Raw genomic sequence first — 20,676 nt, forward strand, 5'->3', positions numbered from 1 at the left:
TATTGGCTATTTAAGAGTGTGTTGTTTAATTTCCACATATTTTCTTCTGTTAATTGATTTCTAATTTTATTCCATTGTGTCCATCCTTTTAGATTTATGGCGTAAAGTTTGGTCTGTCCTGGAGAATGTCCCAGGACATTCTGTGGGTATGCTCACAGACCTGTGCATGTATGTGGAATTCTAGATTCCCAGAATATAAGGGCACTTTTAACAGCCCTCTATGGACATTCCATTCTTGTGTCTACTTTTAAGTTTGGTGAGCATTTACTGTGGCCTAGGCCCCTCTCTCTCTGACCCTCCCCTGCTCTCTCTCTCTCTCTCTCTCAAAATAAATACATAAATATCAAAAAATTAAAAACAATTATTAAATAATATATGGTTACGGGTGATATCTGTCAGGACAAAAGTTGAGCATGATGGAAGTTGGCATGACACCACATTCTGCCCACACACCCTCCACTCTGACATTGGGAGTTAGGGTGGGGGAGGGCAGAAGGCGTGTCTATATGGCACCATCCGGTAGGATTTTCTGTGATAACGGAAACATTCTGCTATCTGTACTGCCCAATATGGTAGCCCCTGACCACATCAAGTACTTGAAATTGTATTTAATTGTAATTCTTTTAAATTCGAATTCATACAGCCACGTGTGATTAGTGGCTACTATATTGGAGAGGTCAGCCACGGCCAACTTCAGCTCACCTGCTCCACAGGTCTGCCGGCTTCACTGAGCTGGGAGTTGTCGTCCCAGAAGCTCGTACCCAGGAGAGCAGCAGACAAGGCTTCTATCTCTAACTCTGGATTGTGTGGCTATTCGGTCTTGCCCAAAGGACTGAGTCTTTTCATGCCTCAGTTTCCTTATATGTAAAACAGGACTAATAATTACTGCTCCATATATCACATAGGCTTATGATGAGGGTCATGTGACTAATTTAGGAAAGAAAGTTTTATGAACCATTAAGTAGTGGAGAAATGAAAAAAAACCGTCTAAAAATATTTTCAGAATAGATGCGTTTCTTGGAACAAGTGTGGTCAGGCTGGGCTGGGCGTGGGGAGGCAGTGTGAGTGAATTTGGGGTCATGGAATCTGACCTACACTACAGCCTGGACCTCGGCTTGTCCTCTAGACCACACAGCCTGGGTCTGAACTCGCTTGTGGGCTGTTCCAGAGTAAATGCATCAGATGATATGATGAGAGGCCCTCGGGGAACCCATACTGACCTCGGGCTGGATCCACACCATTTTCCCGTGGTTTCCCCTACCTCAGTAAATGGCAACTCGCGCTTTCCAGCAGTCGTCCTTGAGGCCTTTCTTTCCCTCCCATCCCACCCCTGAGGACTTGACTTCTATCCAGAATCAGCCACTTCTTGCCATTCTCACATTATCACCAGCTCACCCCGGAGCTGTCATAATATCCTCCTATCTGGTCCCACCCTTGACCGCTACAACAGCATCTTTTCCACTATAATCGGGGAGATCTTTTCCAATGCTAAATCAGATCAAGTCTGCCTTAAAACCCGGTAAAGGCTTCCTGCTCCACGGGGGAAGCCTGCATCCTTCTGGTGGCCCACAGAGCCTACCTACCTGTTCCCTCTGACCTCCTCTCCAAATACTCCACTCCAGCCATCCAGCTTCTTGCTGGTCCTTGAACGCATTAAGCCTCAGGGCCTTTGCACTTACTGTCCCCCTGCTTGGAATGCCCTCCTGCCAGATGCCCTGTTGGCTCACCGCTAGTGCCTCCAGGTCTCTGCTCAAATGTCACCTTATCAGACGGGATTTCTGTGTACACCTGACAAAATGATCATCTCTGTCTCTGGCCCTTGCATGCCAACTTCCCGAGGACAGTGCCCGGGACGTACTTGGCAGTGTCATTCTTGCTGGATGAATGATGTTCTGGGCAGATGGGATCACTGGCAGCTCAGGAAACTTGCTATGTGGTTTGGACAAACTGCCCTCTTTGGACTTCAAATGCCCCATCTGCACAATGAGGCCTAAATAAGGGACGGCACAGTCTTGAAGATTGCTCACAGTTTGAAAGAGTCCTCAGGGCCCCCGATTCTGCTCTCACGTTTGCCTGATGTTGGTGAGGTGGCCCTCCAGAGGGGTGTTGGACCTCGGGCTGGCTGAGGCATCACTTAGGAAGGAGAAGGATGAGATCTAAGTTGGGTCCCTGGGGTGGTCCACAGGGCCAAAAGACAACTTCTGCAGAACATGGGCCTCTTGGAAGCTGCTCCGTTGGCCTCGGATCCTTTTAGATACTTCAGTCCGGGTCCCCTGGGCCTGTTTTGTTTTGTTTTGTTTTGTTTTGTCTTTAAGGTCCTCAGGGGCTCCTCTCATCTTTCTTGCTTAGAGGCACGGTGGCCTGCCCCCCCCCTTCTGGTTTATCAAGTCTAGCCCCCGGCACTTCCTCTCCCCACTTCCTGAGCAGGATTTCCTTAGGATTTTCTGGCATTTCTTTCTCCTCTTCTGGGAGGTCTCATCTCCCCACCATCCCCTCAGACCCCAAACTGCAGAGCCCCACTCCCCCCCCCTTTTCTCATGGACATGGGCGTGTGTCCAGGAGCCAGGCCCGTCCCCTCTGTTCCTCCCTTTTCTTCTCCAGCCTCACAAGGGGCTGTCTGCTGCTTGGGCTATTTTTATCCCAGGAGCTTTCTCAAGGAGAGAGCAGCATGGTCCCCGAGCCAAAGCATGGGGCTGTGTCCCTGTGGAAAACCTCCCCTCATGGGGAAAGAATCTGGGGTTTTGGGGTTTTTTTTTTTTTTGGGTCCTGGCTTCAAGCCTTCAATTTTTGTGTGTTCCTTGCTAATTTATCAAGGTTTCAGTTGTTGAAATGTTGTGTTTTTATAGGGACGAAGGCAACACCAGATTATGAGTCAGGCTTGGATGTCGTCTCTTGCGTTGTTGTGATCAGCCTGCGTTTGGGGTTTTTTAAAAAAAACTTCTTACCTTATTTCTGTCAATAGTGGAGTGGAACAAAGAGGTATAATGAGGCAGGAGTGGTAGTGCAGAGCAGAACTAATATGTCCCGAACACCCACTAGCATCAGATTCTGTTTTCTGTGCTTACAAGGCCCCTAGGAAGAAGGGACAGTTAGTGTCCAGGTTTTATATGTGGGGAAACAGAGACTCAAAGAGATCAAATAACTTGCCCAAGGTCTTCCAGGAACACATGAAAGAGCAGAGATTTACCCCCAGGATTTGGGAAGCAACTGATGGCTCAGCTTCCTGGGTTTAAGTCTCGGCCCTGCCACATGGTAGCTGTGTGACCTGAGGCAGGCAGCTTCACCTCTCTGAGCCTTGTGTCCTCACCTGTAAAGTAGGGATCGTAATACTGGCCTTATGGGCATTTGGGAGGATCCAGCGAGATGCTGTGTAAAGGGCTGGGGGCAGAGAAGAAAATATATGTTGGCATCTGCACACCCCCCCCCCCCCACCTTTCCTTCTGGGTCACAATCGTTCCAAAGAGCCGGCTGCCTGTCGGGCTCCCCAGGCATGTCTGTGGAGGTTCCTGCACCTTGTTTTTCTTGTCCTGGGAGTTTTCCTTTTCCGCGGCCTCAGAGAGTCTGAGGTCTGGACAGTAGCACCCTTTGAAGATGGCTGTTTTTGCGGAGAGGAAAAGAGTAGGGAGAGAAAGAAAAGGAAGTGTCAGCGGAGATTCCAAGGGTTGAGTCTCAGTGCTGTCGCCGCGTTCGTTCATGTACTCTGAGAAGCGGGCACCACAGTGCAATTCAAAATATAGCATGTTTATTGGAGGCAACACCTGCGAAGCATGACTGGAGGGGGCAGGAGGAGGCGGGGAAGAGCCTTCAGACCGTGCTTTCCTGGGAGAGAAGAGAGGAGGAAGGGGAATGAGGGATAGAAGACTCTTGCATTGCAAGACAATTGCAAAAAAGCCTCAGCCAGGCCGATGAGGAGTCCTTGAGCCAAAGTAGGCCGATGGAGGAACCCCACGTCTCCCGGGAAGAGCCTGTGCTGCTGGCACCCTGGTCCCCCATGGGCTGGGAGCAGCCTGGGGGAAGCAGAAGCGGACCGCAGGGAGACTGCAATGGTGGATCCAGGCGGACAGTAGCTGGGGCCGTCCCTCCATTAAGCCCCACCCGACAAGAGATCCCAGTGGTCATTCTCACAGCCACCGGCTTGCTTACTCACTGGGCAACCGTGGGAAATGTGCTGAAGCTCCCTGACCCTCAGAGTCGGCATCTGTGAAAAGGGGATGATGATGGTATATCCAGGTCCAAGGACTCGTCTCCGTGTCCCACTGCTGTGTAACAAATCATCCCCGACAGTTTTGGCTTAAAAGAGTGATGTATTATTACTCATGATTCTGTGGGTTAACGGGGATAGTTAGGTAGTTCTGCAGCTTTGCACATTATTGCTAAGGTTACTCGCAGGGGCTAAAATCAGATAGGCCCTCCTGGCTGGGAGCGGATTGTGCAAGGTGCCTCCCAGCCTCCAGGCTGTCTCTCTACATGGCCTCTCCCCACAACGTGGTCTAGCCTGGGCTTCCTTACAGCATGGTGGCTGGCTTTGAAGGACAAGCATTCCAAGAGGACAAGCCCCAGGGCCTGAGCACTTGTCACACCTCGGGCTGGTACCAGGCTTGCTAATGTCCCATTAGCCTAAGCACATGGCATGGCCAGTCCAGGGGACCACCCAGGACATTCACAGGGCTGTGGGAGGGGAGGGAAGTGATAATGTTGTTAAGTGCTTTAAACACGCACCCAATGAAGAGTGGCTGGAGCGTCATGAAATTGCTCTCAGAAGGGCTGGGGGGTGAGGCTGGGGTGGGGTGGGGAGGGGAGGGTGAGGGGGAGCCCTCTCTGGCCCTGAGGGAAATTAGAAGACTGGGCCGGGGGGAGGAAAGATGCCGGAAGCTGTGTGGCCAGAAGGATGCCCAAGAATTCCTAGGAAGAAGGGAGGTGGTAGGGACCAGCTTCATGGAGTCTGGGGATGGTGTGTGTGTGTGGGGGGGGGTGGTTAACTCAGGTCAACAGAAGCCCAATAAGTCGGGGCAGGCCGCTCTCTCAGGGGCAAGAAGACTTCCCGCCGAGAAGTTTCCTGGTGGGAAGGATATGGGCACGTGTGGTGTGACTGGAAGGAAAAGTCCTGTGGAAGCTTCGCTCATCATTTCCTGGGTCTGCCGGGTGAGAGTCACAGGAGTCAGCTCCCTCCAGAACATTCCTTGTAACTGCCTCAGTTTTGGGAAACTGGTGAGTGTGCAGTACAGCCCAGTAGTGATGGATGGAAAGAATGAAGGTTTAAATGGCGGGGTGGAGGAATGCTTTGGTGGATGGATGGCCGGACAGAATCTGGAAGAGGGGAGGCTCCAAATTTATCTGTTATCTCACATAATCTTCGCAACCGCCTTCCCTTATGTCTTCACAGATGAGCAGCTGATGCCCAGAGATGCTTAACAACTTAGAGCCACACAGTGTGTAGGTGGCTGAGCTGGGACTTGAACCCCAGAACCCCGATAACAGCTCAGTATAGATCCCATCACACCATATCCCGTACAGAGAAAGGGACATCTCAGGGGACCACAGCAAACAGGGCCAGAGAACAAGTAGATGAGTCTGACACCTGCCAAGGCCAGTCAGCCCCGCCCCCACCCCCTAGGGAGCCGGGCCACCCAGTCACCCCACTGCTGCCATCTCCTGCCTGCTGTCCCCTAGTATACCCAGGGCCGAGGTCACTCGGTCTCCCTCCCAGGACCTGGGCTCTTGAAGGGGGGGGGGGCTCCACTTTGAAGGGTGGGTGACATGCGTAGATAGTGTCACTAGAAAATGAAACAAAACTCTTTTCTTTGTGCCCTCGGCAGTATCCCAAGTCCTGGGCAGGGGGACAAAAAAGCGTTTGGAACAAACTCCTCTTTGATGGCCGAAGTAGGAAGACCTTGGGGGAAAAGCAAACAGAAAGAAAAGTCTGACCTAACTGAGCCACAGCTCTGGCAGGGAGAACAGCTTATTCACGTTTGAAGAGCTATCGAATGCTGGCAGCATATTAAGTGCTGAAGGCAGGGAGACACTGCCATCCAAATAAATCTAGGCACAGTAATGAGATGGAGAAGCCGGAGGGGAGAGCATTGGCAGGAGAGGTGGGGTGGTAGGGAGGGAAGGATCGGGGAGGCGAAGGGGCCGGCCAGCATTCCAGGCAGTGGGTTAGGGTGGCGGTTTCCCTAGCAGACCCACTTTGTTTGCCTTGGAATGTGGTTCTCTATCTTGGGGAGTCTGATGGAAGCTGTGGCCTTTATCATCGCTTTGCCAAACATACGCGCAGATAAAATGTGGGGTGGGAGGAGAGACCCCCTGCGTCCCTGCCACACAGCCCCTCTGAGACAGTGGTTCTTAACGAGTGGCATTCGCCTTCCTGCCCGCCCCAGAGACACTGGTTTTGGGGAAAAGCTTCCCAGGTGATTCTGACATAGCGTCCTGGTTGAGAATGCTGTCCAGGGGCTCCGGGAACTCCAGGTGAAGTTCTTTTCGGGAGCAAAGGTTTTTTTTCAGCTAGCAGTGAGAACAAGTGAATCCAAGCCAGGAATGTACCTCATATAGCTGGAGGTGTCCTTACTGGTTTGGGACCCCCAGCCAGCTCTACAGGGCAGTTAGTGATTCACATACCAGCTCTGGAAGATCTGTGCTGTCTTCCCGTCATGCTTAGATTCGAAGCCAAAGTCTTTATCGAGGTTCACAAAATCTCACGAGATCCTTTCCTCAAACACAGCAAATACATGCTCCTACCTCAGGGCCTTTGCGCTTGCTGCTCCCCCTGTCTGGACACTGTTTCCTCAGAGAGCCCCATGGGTTACTCCCTCACTTTCTGTGGGTCTTTGCCTAATGACCTTATCTGAATAGCATTGCTTCCCGCTGTTGATCCCTTACCCAACTGGAGTATTCCTCACAGCATTTATCCAACCATATCTATTCATATATGTCGTTCATTTTCTATCACCTGCTTGAGAAGGGAAATTGCAGGAGGGCTGTATCTGTTTTGTGGCCATCCTTGTCACCAGGGCCTAGAATAGGGTCTACCACATGGCAGTTGCTCAATAAATATCTCTTGAATGGCTGAATAATGCTAATGTGCTTCTCCCGGTTGTCCAACAGGATACGAATGTCATTTTCAAATTTGGTTAAAACCGCCATGTAAACAGCAAGCTGCTTTTTGGATCTGTTTCCCATACGGATTCCCATGCAAACTGTAAACAGGTAAACGAAGAGCAGTTAGTTACCTGACACCTGCTATATGCTCAGCCCCCGCAGGCTAAAGGGAGGTACAAGCAAAGAGTCTTTCTCTTCAAGGTCCTTAGGGTCCTGTCAGGTATGAGCGCTAAGGTCAGAATACCCAGGTGGGCAGCTCCTCAGGGCCTTGAAAGACAGTGGTCGCTGCTCCGAGGGGCTGGCGGGGTCAGAGGGGCTTAGCGGAGGTGTGCCCTTTGAGGAGCAGGACCCAGAGGGCAACCGCGCGGGAACCAGCGAGGTACCTGGCTCTGAGGCCCTGTCAGAGCAAGATGAGTTGCGGGAGCCAGAGCCACGGGCCCCTGACATCATGGCGTCTCTCCTCCACCTCCCTGCTTGGGGTTGCCTCATACAACCCGGAGACCCGGCCAAACCCAACAGGACGGTTAGGGGACTGGTGCTTTGGCCAAGTACCCAGAGAACACTGGGAAGAAGGCCTGGATTCAAACATGCCTGGAGTCAGGCATCAGTGCAGGCGGCGTAAACTCCGATAACGTTGAGGAAAACTCACTGGGTCTCAGTTGCCCCACTTGTAAGGTGAGGCCAAGGGCACTCTCCTCACCGGATTGTGGGGAAGGCCAGAGATGTGGACCCAGAAATGTGGATGTGGACCCCTGGACCCATGTCAGCAGAGAGAGCCCCTCATTACAGACTCCCAGGTTCTGGTCACAGGTGTGTACGGGCCACAGTCTTCTGGGGTAGCACCCCCCCCCCCAACTTAGTTTCATGTCTGTCTTTGTTTGAGAAGGCACAAAAGACCGTTTGTTTGCAGCCTCCTCCCCCTTCTGCCTTTCTCTGTGCCTCAGGCTCCTCTCTGAAGTGGATCTTCCTGTGGCCGAGTGGCTACTTAAAAGATCAGGGGACTGAAATCAAGGGGGGAAGAGTGATAGAGACAGGGAGATGGTGGGGGTGGAGGGCGCCTGGGTCCCGTTCTTGAGGGAGGAGCTCTGCCTCCCCCCCCCCCCCCCCACTGCCTCCCTGCTCGCTTTCCAGACCTGGAAAGAGAACCCAAGGGCCTTCCAAGTTAGGCCACGCCAGGCACAGGACTTGGAATCTTTCTTGCTTTGCTTTTGGAACAGAGAGATGCCAAAAGCAGCTGGGGAGGAGGACGAAGGGAGGAGCAACAGTGCTCGTCCAATCGGGATTCGAATCCTACCACTGATGTTTTCTAGTCGTGTGACAATGGCCAGGGCACCCCGCCTCTCGGAGCCTGGGGTCCTCTCTATAAGCCCGAGACCCCCCAGGAGAGCCTCAGAGCACAGGGCGGCGGTGCGTTAGAACGGGTTGTGTCGCCGGTCCCTCGCGCGGCCCGCGAGCCGCTCGGTGCCCAGGCTTCCGCGGGTGCGCACTGCGCGCCCCGGGCCGGCTGCTCCGGGAGGGCGCGGCCCTTCGCCCACCTTTCCTCGTCCTCCCGCCCGGGCTTCGCCGCGTCTGGGGAGGTGGCGGCCCTGTTCTCCGAGCCAGAAAGGAAAATAGGGGTTTCGCGCCCCCTCTTGGCGAATCCATGTTACGGCTGTTGTGGTCGGAAGTGGGGCCACGGGAGAGGCTCTGGCTGCCGCAGGTTGTGGGCAACGTAGGAGGTCGTGGGAAATGAGGGTTTTCCTCTGGACAAGTCTTCACTCCGCCGTCAGCGTTCACCTGCTGCTGACAACTAATTCCCTCAATTCCGTCTCAACCGCTGATAAGTTGCCAACGACACTGAACAAACACTTTATAACCAAGAAGCCCCTCTGTGCCTGGAAACTATGGCAGAACCAGAGGGGGACGCAGACCTTGAATTGCATATGGCATCCGTCCATCCGTCCACCCACCCGCCCGTCCACCCATCCTTCCACAAATATTGAGCTTCCCTAAAGGCCAAGCACGGTTCTTTGCCTTTGAGGAACATCAGTAAACAAAACAACTGAAGAGCCTTGGCCCTCGTGGAGTTTATGTCTGAGAAGGGGGACTGATAACAAACAATGCAGATAACAAATAAGAAATATATGGTACACTTGGAGGAGAAAAGTGCTGTAAAAAATGACAGATAGAATAGGGGAGGAGGTACCACGGTGTGGTGAGGGTGGGAGCAGGTTGTGGAACAAAGTAGGCGATCATAGTAGACCTCTGGGGGAAGGTGACATTTGAGCAAAGACAAGAGAGTGAGGGAGTGAGCCAACCAGGTACTGGGGGCAGGGCAGCGCAGGCATCAGAGCTCAGCTGGAGCAAAGGCCCTGGGCACACTCCCTGGCTTGTGTGCTTTATACCTTTGGCATGGGCCCCTACACCTACCTGGGGAGTCAGGGAGGAAGATTCCTCGGAGGAGCATAGACTTAGTCTGCCGAGGAGGTGAATCTGTGAGTGGGCTTTCTGAGTGGAGGGAACAGCACGTACAAAGGATGAATGAGAGATCCTGGCATGCTGGGAGAGTTACGGGAGGGTCAGTGTTTGGTGTTGTCGCCTGGAGGCGGAATGGAAGAGATGTGCAAAGAATGGGATTAGGGAGGTAGGCTATCATCGATTATTCTAGAATCTGATATGCCACATGAATGAGTTTGGATTCAGAGGTTGCAAACTGATGGCTGAGGGGCTGACATAAACTGGTCAAACCATTTTGCTCTCTTTGCGCGTTTGTTACCATTGTGCCCCCGAGGTATTGGAGTTTATAACCCCTCAAAAAAGGGGAGCCGTTGGAGGATCTTAGGCACAGGAAAGATGTGATCAGATTTTTTCATTGGAAGGTATTCTGGGGCTTCTTGAAGCCGGGGACCTTTTCCTGCATTCTGATAGTCTCAAGGTCTAACACAGCCTAACACAGGATCTAACACATGTATCATGGGTACATAATAGGTACCCAGTGAATTGTTTTTAGCTTTAATGAGTGGGGGGGGGGGTGTGAACAAATAAATGACACAAGGAACGGGCCGTCAGGGCGGGCCAGGCTGGGGGACATGTGAGGTCTTAACCCTCTGCAGTAAAGTGCCAGCCCACAGCTCATGCTTCCTCTCACTGCGGAGTCTGCCTGGGCAATGTGTCTCCAAGAGTAGTCCATAATCACCTGCCATGTTTGTTTTAGAATGCAGACTACCAGGCCCAAGTGTAGACCTACTGACTTTCCAGTAGCTCCCTTCATGGAGCCCAGGCATCTGCACATTAAACCAACACCCGCTAAAGTTGGAGGAGAGTCGCAGGGCAGGGTATTTTCAGACTACAGTCTGCCTTTGGCCTTGCTTCTGTTTGTTGGCCCTCAGGGAAAGCAGAACAGGAACGGTCAAGCGTGAAACTGATAAGCCCACACATAGAGTTATGCAGCAGTTCTCTCATTTTGGCATATATCCTCTGACCCAGCCTCCACATCACCCTCTGTGAGGTAGGTTTCTTGATCTGCCCCTTTGACAAGGAGTAACTGAAGACCGGAAAGACCCGCAAGGATATGCTGACAGGTAAGGCTGGGGAGATTGGGACCGGGCTTTCTGGCAGCCAGCCACTCCAGTGCTTCCTTGTCGAGTTGTCCTTCCTGCCCTAGGTTAACCCACTTCAACCTGTTCTCAATCATGGCCTCTCCAGAAATGGGGAAAATTAGTAGCTCATCTGTGCTTTAATTGAGATTTGCTTGCTCCAGTGGTTCTCAAATGCTGGTAGTATTTGAATCACCTGGCCGTCTTGAGCTACCACACGGCCCGGCCCTAGCCTACTTCTAAGAGCCCCTGGCTCTTTGTTACCTCTCCAGGTGGTGCCAATGCCTCCAAAGTTTGAGAACTGTGGCTCAATGCGTGGTTCTCCCATGTGTGGATATTGCTGAGCCTTTCCTGTAAAGATGCGAAGAAAGGCCATTTTAGGTAATGGGGAGCTCCTGGGGAGATCCCTGTGGAAGGGAAAGGGTGGATCTTATTATTGCCCTTGAAACTACTCTGTACTTAAAAGCAGAGCATGCGGGCACAAAGCAAGCTTAGTGACAGGAGGAGGGTGGTGGAGAGGTCTCTGGGCCCTGACATTCAAGGACAGTTTCACCAGGCATAGTAAGGATTTTAGGCTGGAGAAGAGATGAGTGGAAACAGAGATAAAGGTAAATGTGGAATGGTAAGGAGGGGGAGCCGTGGGATATGGAGTGTGAAAGGGGCTTTGGATGAGACATTGCTGTGGCTTCAGCTGGGGCTCCTGGACCCCCAGTGGGGTAGGGCCCACCATCTGACTTAGGTTTTGGATTCCCAAAAGTGAGTACCAAGTTTTGAAGGTATGTGCACCCTTCCAGGAAGAGGCCTTGAGGGAGGATGGGGCCTGGGGTTAGCAGACTTGGGGTTAAAGTTCCCCTTTCCCATCCTACTTGTGTGAGTCACCTCCTTCTTTTGGGCCTCTGGTTTGTCATCTGTAAAGTGACGCTAATGGCAGTGCTCTCCTAACAGAGTCCTTTTGAGGATTAAGTCACCCAGGCCAGAGCTTGGCTCCGACAGTGCTCAATCAGTGTTAGCTGTCACTGATAATATTGTGATTTGGGAGAGTTTTGTGTCCTCCCCCCCTCCAAAAGTTTACATCACTCATGCTCATCCTGGATATATTGGGGGGCCTTGTTGAATTCAATGGACTGTAATAAATTATGTCATTAGTTGCTCCATCCGAAAGCTGGGAATAATTCTTATCACCTAGAGGTTAGGATTAAATGCTGCATGTGGCTGGGGCTGCTGGGCAGCTGCTAGGCTCACTCATTAGGTAAGTGACCCGGGTTGAAAATGCTGGTCTAGTGTTTATTACCAAAGTCTGGTTGGCATATGTGCGCCACACAGGTGAGGCTGTGTTCCGATAAAACTGTATCTACAGAAACATGAGTCGGGCCTCTATTCTATCACTACACTAAAGTCTCTTGTAGATCATCTGCGAATTCTCTAGTCTGTCTTCCAGGCAGACACTAGTAATCTGTAGATAGCAGAACTCCAGATTGCCTTGTTCTAACTCTAATTTCTTTCCTTGCCTAATCTCGGCCAAGACCTCTGGTACAATGTCAGCTATTTGACAGTGACAATGGGTGGCCTTTCCTTTTGTTCAGGAGTTCAAACCTTTCGGAATTTCCTAAATGAGTAAGAGTCTGGCTTTTTGGCTGAGAGATGTCTAATGTTAAAGAGGTATCCATTCATCCTATTGTCTAAGTCAAGAATGGGTGTCTCATTTTGTCAGATGTCTTTTTAGTGTCTATAGATCAAATGATTTTTATCCCCCTAGGATCTGTTAAGGAGAAGTTCATTCAAATCATAGGGTTGAACCATCCTTCCATTCTGTATGATCCCATTTGGTCATAAGGTTATGTTACGATGCGTTTGGAGTCTGTGTGCAAAGTGCTATTCAGCTTTTAAGTATTGATAATCTGATGATAGGTAAGACTTGTCCATAGTTCTTCCTATAAACTTCATCAGATCTGTTATTGTTTAGTTGTAAAATGTGGGTGTGTTTCCTCTTCTCTGGACGGTTTAAATAGAACTGGAATAATATACTTCTTTAAATATATGGTAGAGTTCCTGGTGAGACTGTCTGGACCAGTTACTTTTTTAGGGAATTAGTCCTTTGATAACTTCTATGTAAATTGATTTCTTTTGACTTTATTTCTCACCTGGGATTAGGATTAATAAACTAAATTTTAAGCTAAATTAGTAATTTCATCCAGACTTAAACATTCTCTATATGTGCTTTTTTTTTTTTTTTTGAGAATTGGCTCTTCATTTCTTTCCTACTATAAATAATTATGTAAATGTGCTCCTGTGTCCTTGGCACCTGCCCCCATATGGGTCTTTCCACTTAATGGGCTAGCACTGGAAGCAAACTTACTTGGCTATTTATATCCTAACAGAATTTTAAATTAGCTACAGCTGCATTTGAAAAACCTGCTTCCTAAATATATTAAAATTCCTAACTGTACAATTTGAACTATGACAAATGGTATAGCCATGTAACCACAGCCTCAGGTTATAGATCACGTCATCTCCCCAGAATGTTCCCTGTACCACATTGCTGTCATTTTCCCAACCTCCTCCCCAGGCAACCTCTGTTCTGATTTTTATCACTATGGGTTACTTTTGCTTGTTCCATAAGTAGAACTGTACAATGTGTACTGTGTCTGGTTTCTTTCACTCGGTTGGCCTTAGCTTTTAAAGGCAAACTTACTTGCTCAGATTAGTAGTATCCTCTGCACAAATCTATTCCCTCTAGCAGGGAGGAATTGGTAACACCTATTGAAATATTGATCCTTTGATGGCTACAGGATTCTAGGTTGGGAGTTACTTTCTCTCTATATGTTGAAAATAACATTTCAGGGGTACCTGGGTGGCTCAGTCGGTTAAGCATCCGACTTCAGCTCAGGTCATGATCTCACGGCTCGTGAGTTCGAGCCTTGCGTCGGGCTCTGTGCTGACAGCTCAGAGCCTGGAGCCTGCTTCCGATCCTGTGTGTGTCTTTCTCTCTCTCTGCCTCTACCCTGCTCACACTCTGTCTCTATTTCTCTCAAAAATAAATAAATGTTAAAAAAATTAAAAAAATAAAAGAACATTTCATTGTTTTCAGGTTTCCGCTGTTGGCTGAAGTCAGCTTTTGGTCTGTTATTCCTCTGAGGGTAACTTTTTTTCTTGGCTGATTTTTGAGATGTTTGTCTTTTTGTAGATATATAATCTCCTAAATATATACGTATATACATATATGTATGTATATGTAGATTGCTTTATTTTAATTTGCATTTGTTGGGCTTGCTGAATCCATGCTGCGGTGTCTGGTTATTTGGCACTGATAAAACATCTTATTCAGATTGCTTCTGGTCTATTTTTCTCTTCCTTTGGGACTCGAAATGAATATGTATATGTACATTTTAGATCCTCTGCTATCTTCTTTTACTTTTGTGTCTTCATGTCACGTTTTAGAAAGTTTCTTCAGCCTCTTCTTCTGGGTCATTAATTTTTTCTTTAGCTGTATCTAATTTGATGTTAAACTCTGCCATTGAGGCTTTTCACTTTTGGTCAGTGGATTTTAACCTCTAGAATTGATTGATTTCTTTCAAATTTGTCCTCTTAATAATTTCCATTTATTCTGTCAGTTTTCAGACTTGAGTTTCTATCTCCTTGAGAAGAAGAGCAATCATTTTATAGTCGACTCTTAGTAGCTGGAGTCCATTTTAGTCTTTCTGTTGTCTGTACTGGTCTTACCTCATGCTGCTTATTCATGTGTCTGTATTTTGTGTTCTGGACACTGTACTTGAAAAGCCATCCTCTGAAAAATGCAAGTAAGTCTAAGGTAACCACTTCCAGAGTATTTGTCAGCTTCTGCCCGGGGGCTTGGAGTCAATACAGGAGGACAAGATTGTTGGGTGAAGTTAATCCGCCTGCAGCAATTGAGACTTCCTGGACATTGTGACATGAGGCCAAGCTGCTGTCCATGTAAGGGCTGGTTTTCTTGTAGCTTTCTCTTGTTCCCAGGAGTTCTGGGCTAACGTGGGAGGTCTGAGGTTTAAATCCTGGCTCTACTGTGGCCTAGAAGTGACTCATCTTCATGAAGCTTCAGTTTTATCCCCTTGAATTGAGGTATCTTCTTATCTTACATATGAGAAACTGATGCCCAGACAGGGGAGATCATTCTCACAACATGCTACAATTGGTGAGTAGGAACTATAAAATAGAGTCTAGGCTCTGCAAGGCTGCTTTTACCTGAGACTTCAATTTTGCAACTTGTGTTTAGGGGTCTATTTCCCCCACACCTTGCTTCTCACGCACGTAAAGGAGGCCCCGCAATCCTTATCACACTTCCCATAACAAGGAGGAAGTATCTGACTGAGGCCCAAGGACTGGGACACCAGGAGAAGCTGGTACATGGCAAAGGAAAGGAAGGTCGGAGGGCAAGACCGAGCTAGAGAGCTTGTAGGGTCCTAGGGAAAGTGACATAAAAATTGTCCTGCTTGGAGACAGGTGCTGACATCGCAAACAAATGAGCTGGTTCTAGCTCATTTCCCATGTTCATTCCCTATTCCCAGCTTCTACTGTTTGTCAGCCCTTTGGCTCTTTTCGGAAGGTTGTTGGTATCAGTTGGGCTGGTTCTGAGCCATGGCTTCTAGCTGTTATAGAAGACCCCTGAGTGTGACCTAATAGGCAGATGGTTGGAAGCTGGGGAATGTTGAAACCAAGGGTACGTACAAGACAACTTGAGGAAAGGGTTGGTATACCTCAATACCAGACAATTTAGGGGCATTATTGCCTTTGTGGGCCAACATTTTTCACAATAGACTTTTCTTATAGAAAATATAAGTCTTGGCAGAAATCTAACTGCCAGGTTGCCTCCTGGCCTTACCACATACTCATTTCAAATACATTTTGGGGTGCCTGGGTGACTCAGGTTAAGCGTCAGACTTTGGCTCTGGTCATGATCTTGCGGTTCGTGAGTTTGAGCCCTGCATCAGGCCCTGTGCTGACAGTGTGGAGCCTGCTTGGGATTCTGCCTCTCCCTCTCTCGCTGCCCTTTCCCCACTTGCTGTCTCTCTCTCTCTCAAAATAAATAAACTTAAAAAGAATTTGGGGGCACCCGGGTGGCTCAGTTGGTTAACCATCCAACTTTGGCTCAGGTCATGATCTCATGGTTTGTGGGTTCGAGCCCTGTGTTGGGCTCTGTGCTGACAGCTCAGAGCCTAGAGCCTGCTGAGGATTCTGTCTCTCTCTCTCTCTCTCTGCCCCTTCCCTGTTCACACTCTGTCTGTCTCTGTCTCAAAAATAAACATTTAAAAAAGAAAAAAAATACATTTTGCCAAGAAAACACACTTCTTTTAGGTACTTGCCTTAGCATTATTTGCTGTTCCATGAGCCTGCCTGGAGAGGTTCTCATCCTAACTGCTTCGAGCAGCCTTTCTCCTCGAATAGCTTGTTGGGCCACACTGGCCTCCAGTTTCCCTACCTGATCCTGATCATTGTTTTCTTTGTACCTGAGTCCCTGGCTGAGGGCTGGGTGGATGGGACAGAGTCATGGAGTTTTGGTAACATCAAGGACTTCCAGGGCAAGAAGTTCAAGAGAGCCCCCTAATCCAGCCTGAACTGGGATTACTGCTTAAAGTCTGGGACCATGTGCTGGTCTAGTGGATATTACAGAGCTGTGATATCTTTGATTTTGTTATTAAGGTGATACAGGACAAAGACCCTCAATATGTGAGAGACTAGCCCTGGAAGAAAGCAGAAACCCCCTACTTCTTGCCCATTGAAGAGAAGTCTTGTCCAGCAGTGTGGCCCTTCCCGCCAAACTCCTCAGAACCAGCAGGGATGATAGGCACCACCCTTTGGAAGGCAAAACCACAGGAATCTCTGTTGACACGTAACTACCCCTCTATGCTATCTGAGTATAGATTTTCCTTGACTTATGATGGACTTCTGTCCTGATAAACCCGTTATAAGTTGAAAATGCATTTAATACACCTGAACTACTGAGCATCATAGTTTAGTCTTGCCTACCTTAATTATGTTTAGAACACTCACACTGGCCTACAGCTGGGCAAAATCCTCGAACACTGTCCATTTTATAATAAAGTGTTGAGTATCTCATTTAGTTTATTGAATACTGAAAGTGAAAAGCAGAAGGGTTGTATGGGTACAGGATAGTTGTAAATGGTTTTTACCCTTGTGACTGTGGGGCTGACTGGGAGCTGCATCTTGCTGCCAGTGCCCAGCATCATGAGACGGGATCCTACGGCACATCACTGGCCCAGGAAAAGGTTCAAATTCGAAATTCCAAGTGCAGTTTCTACTGAATGCGTGTCACTTTTGCACCACCGTCAAGTCATAAAGTCAAGAACTGAACCATTCTAAGTTGGGGGATGTCTGTATCTGGAAGGACCGTATGAGCTCCTTATCTGCAGGGTTGAAAGCCCCATTGAAATGACCCTTTAACTTGTAGGGGAGGGAGTCTGAGCCAGAACAAAGTATTTTGCTTGTGGAACAAAGGGTTAGTCTAGACATGAGAATTGATATCTGTTCAATCTCTTTCTAAACAGTATGCGTGTTCCTAATTCTGGCGCGTGAAGTTCTTTGTATCACTGCTGATGAGAAGTTGGCACCCTAAATCAAGACTCAGTACTGTTTTGTCCTGTGGCTGTATCTGGTCACCGCTCCATCTTCTATAGCAAAGTCCTCATGGCTTTGCTCTTCTCTTCACTGACTTGGCAACATCCTGTAGTTGTGCCTCTCCTCCTAGCTACCTATGTGCCAGGCACTGTGCTAACGATAGAATGATGAAGGCTGACCTGGGGAGATACTGAACATGTAACAGTATTAAGTGTCATGAGGGGGAAGTATAGATTGCTATGGGCATATCCCAGGCAGACTGAACATGTTTTGGAGAAGTTGGGCAGAGTGTCCGGTTCTTTGAAGCGCTGGTGCAACAAACCTGTGAAGGAGGTAATGAGGCTTTGCATATGGCGGGGATGGAATTTAGAATAAGAACTCAGAATATGGCATCTAGTGGAAGGGCTGTAAATCTAGAATTTTTTAGGAAAAGAGGTCTCTGTGTCTGGGAATATGAAGATTGTCATACAAAGAATTAGAGGCAGCTGTTGGCCTCAGGTTTTCTTACCGTGTGGCTTCTTGCTCTCTGATTTGTTTGGTTGATTCTTCAAGGCTTTAAAAAGGTGTTTCTTAGGTCTTTCCCATCATTTTGACTTCTCTTCAGATGAAAGGTTGGTCTGAATAGTCAGAGGCTCTCAAAGTAGAGTCTCAGGAACTTGTTCGAACTGAAAATTCTCAGGCCCCACCCCAGATTTACCGAATCAAAGTCTGGCAGTGAGGCCTCACCATCTCTGTGCTAACAAGTCCTCTAAGTGATTCTGGTGAAGTTTGAAGTTCAAGAACCATGTATCTAGCCCCTGGTTACTAGTGATGGAAGTCTGAGGCAGCTGTCACAGTGAGCAGGTTGAAGGTATTTATAAGGAAATGACACAAAGAAGGATAGAAGGACCGAAGAAAAATAGACAAAAAGAGGGGCTGATGTTCTAGAACAAGGGATGGCAAACTTTTTCCAAACAGGACCAGATAATGAACATTTTATGCCTTGTGAGTCATATCCTATGGTCTGTGTCACAGCTATTCAGCTCTGCCATTATAGTGTGAAAACAGCCATAGATGATATATCAACAAACAAATGTGACTGTATTCCAGTAAAACTTTATTTACAAAAAGAGGTAGTTGGATTTGGCCCTTGGGCAGTACTCACCTCTATGCTAACAGAATAATTTACTCAGGCTTTTTATTCTTTATCTCTCTCCCTCTCTCCCTCTCTCCCTCTCTCCCTCTCTCCCTCTCTCCCTCTCTCCCTCTCTCCCTCTCTCCCTCTCTCCCTCTCTCCCTCTCTCCCTCTCTCCCTCTCTCCCTCTCTCCCTCTCTCCCTCTCTCCCTCTCTCCCTCTCTCCCTCTCTCCCTCTCTCCCTCTCCCTCTCCCTCCCCCCCCTCATCTTTCCCTCTCTTTCTTTCTTTTTCTCTCTCTGTCTCTTTATTTCTACAGAATCCCCTTTTCTTAGAACACTGTAAAGCAGGAATTGCTCTGATGGAGGGAGAGGGAGGAGACCCCAGAAGCATACCTGTTTACTTTCTCCTTTTTCTCAAAGTGGGCCCTAATGCTCTTCTTCAGAACACATTTTAATGCCATTTAACTATAGTGTTCCAGGGTCTGGGCTTGGGGCCTCTTAGGCATTGCCCTCGAATGAGTCGGTAATTCTCCCTGAGCCAACATGTACCTATACCCAAGGCATGGAAGTAGGAGGAGGCAGTGAGGAGCCTGAGATGGGGCCTGGATCTCCTCAGGGTCAAGGAGGGTTTCCTTTAATGCACTGCGTGGTTTCTCGCTTTCTCTGCAGGTTCCAGCCAGCCTGCTGAGGCCAAGACAAAGACCCAGAGCATGAGTCATCGATTAGGCATGTTCCGTATGCCCTCTGCCCAGATGAGGGGTCAGGGCCTCAGAAACCAGAGAATCCACACCCACCTGATGGAGATGATGCTGAACTTGAAGCAGACCATAGAGAAGAACCTCATGCACCTAATGACCAGGCACCTGCAGCAGGACCTGGTGCTGGAGGAGCAGAGGCACAGTCAGGCCACCAGCGAGCAGGAAGCCCTCCTGGGCCGCTTAATGTACCAGTTGGTCAACCTCCTACAGTCTGGGGCCATGGGTGGCCTAGGGCTCCAACCGTCTTGCCCTTCCCTGGACGTTAGGTGTGATGTCAGAGGTGGGCAGTGGGCCCAGTCCTCCAGGCAGCCTGACTGGCCAGTTCACCAACTGAGTGATCTTGAAGCTACATTTGTCAGCCAGCACCTGTCCAGCCGTGGGATGGACATCTCTGCCTTATACCACTCCAGCTTCCAGGACTACAATATCTACCAAAGAGACAAATACCACGAGGACAAGAACACCATGGTGAGGATGAGGGCAGGGGGAGACACCTATTCAAGGGCCCCAATCACTAGGGTTGACTGAGTCCTGTGCCAAGTACTGGGCTCTCTTACTCTTCTTAGCTCCGTAAAGTAGATGCTATTGTCGTCTTATAGATAAGGGAATGGGCACAGAAACAAGGTGACATGGCTAATAAAATTAAGAGCTGTGTCTGAGTCCCCTGCCTTCCAGTTCCCCCAGACTCCCGCCACCCCCCCGCAGCCTGCTTTCCCTGAGTCCATGCTCTTCCCCACTAGGAGTCACTGTGGTCAAAGTGGTAAGCAGACATGCCCTCATGGAACTCAGTCTAGTGATGAATGTAGTCAGCCATTGGGGAAAGGAACATGAATAATAATTCCAAGTGTACAAGGGGTTGCCTGATTCGGGTGGTCTAAGGTGTCTTAAAGACTGAATCAGCCAGCCATATGGTAGAGGTGGTGAGAGGGGGCACCTCTAGGTAGGAGGAACTACATGTGTGAAAGCTTCGTGGTGGGAAGAGCTGGGAGTGATAAGGGAAAGGCTAGGTTGGGGGAAATGAGTGCTGTGACGAGGTGTGGATGGGGGCAGGCCATTGTGAGGTGTTGGGATGGTATCCTAAGTGTTAGGGAGCCAACAAGAGACTTCCAGCAAGGGAGGTTCACTACAGCTCTCCAGCCAAAGGATGGAGGACAGTGCTAGTCAAACCTTCTTTTCTGTTTCTAGCTAAGTGATGTGTGGTCAATGGCCATCTGCTTCTCTGGGGACCAACTGAGCCCAGTATCTCCACTGGACTCTGAGGGACCATATCTCCTCCAATAAGTTGAAGGGCCCTCTCATGGAAGCAGAGATGGGTATGAGGCAGGTACTGGGTCAGGCAGGTGGGTTCTGCCCATGGCTGTGGTCACGTGGCTAGTAGGTTATTCAATCTTTCTGAGATTCACTCTCTTTAAATCATGTGCTAGGGTCTGGCACATGATAAGAACTCAGCGACTGGTATCTGGTATAGAAGTACTATGTGGCTCTGAAGGGGAAAACTTGCAAGCTGTAAGATTTTTGGGTGTG

General features: G+C 49.0%; 1 protein-coding gene across 2 annotated transcripts in view; it reads left to right on the top strand.

Moving 5' to 3' along the window:
* ACCSL (1-aminocyclopropane-1-carboxylate synthase homolog (inactive) like) overlaps positions 1-20,676 on the top strand; it is a 155,352-nt gene that overhangs the window by 125,511 nt on the left and 9,165 nt on the right. Inside the window, exons 1-2 of one of the 2 annotated variants that reach the window (XM_045039157.1) lie at positions 11,122-11,278; positions 19,064-19,620. In XM_045039157.1, the coding sequence (XP_044895092.1) occupies positions 11,257-11,278; positions 19,064-19,620 (579 nt within the window). In that variant the 5' untranslated portion in view covers positions 11,122-11,256. Of the gene's footprint in view, positions 1-11,121; positions 11,279-19,063; positions 19,621-20,676 lie in introns of those variants that run through there. The other variant, XM_023239778.2, reaches the window with a different exon arrangement.

The sequence above is a fragment of the Felis catus genome, chromosome D1 (assembly GCF_018350175.1).
Source record: "Felis catus isolate Fca126 chromosome D1, F.catus_Fca126_mat1.0, whole genome shotgun sequence".
Lineage (NCBI taxonomy): Eukaryota > Metazoa > Chordata > Mammalia > Carnivora > Felidae > Felis > Felis catus.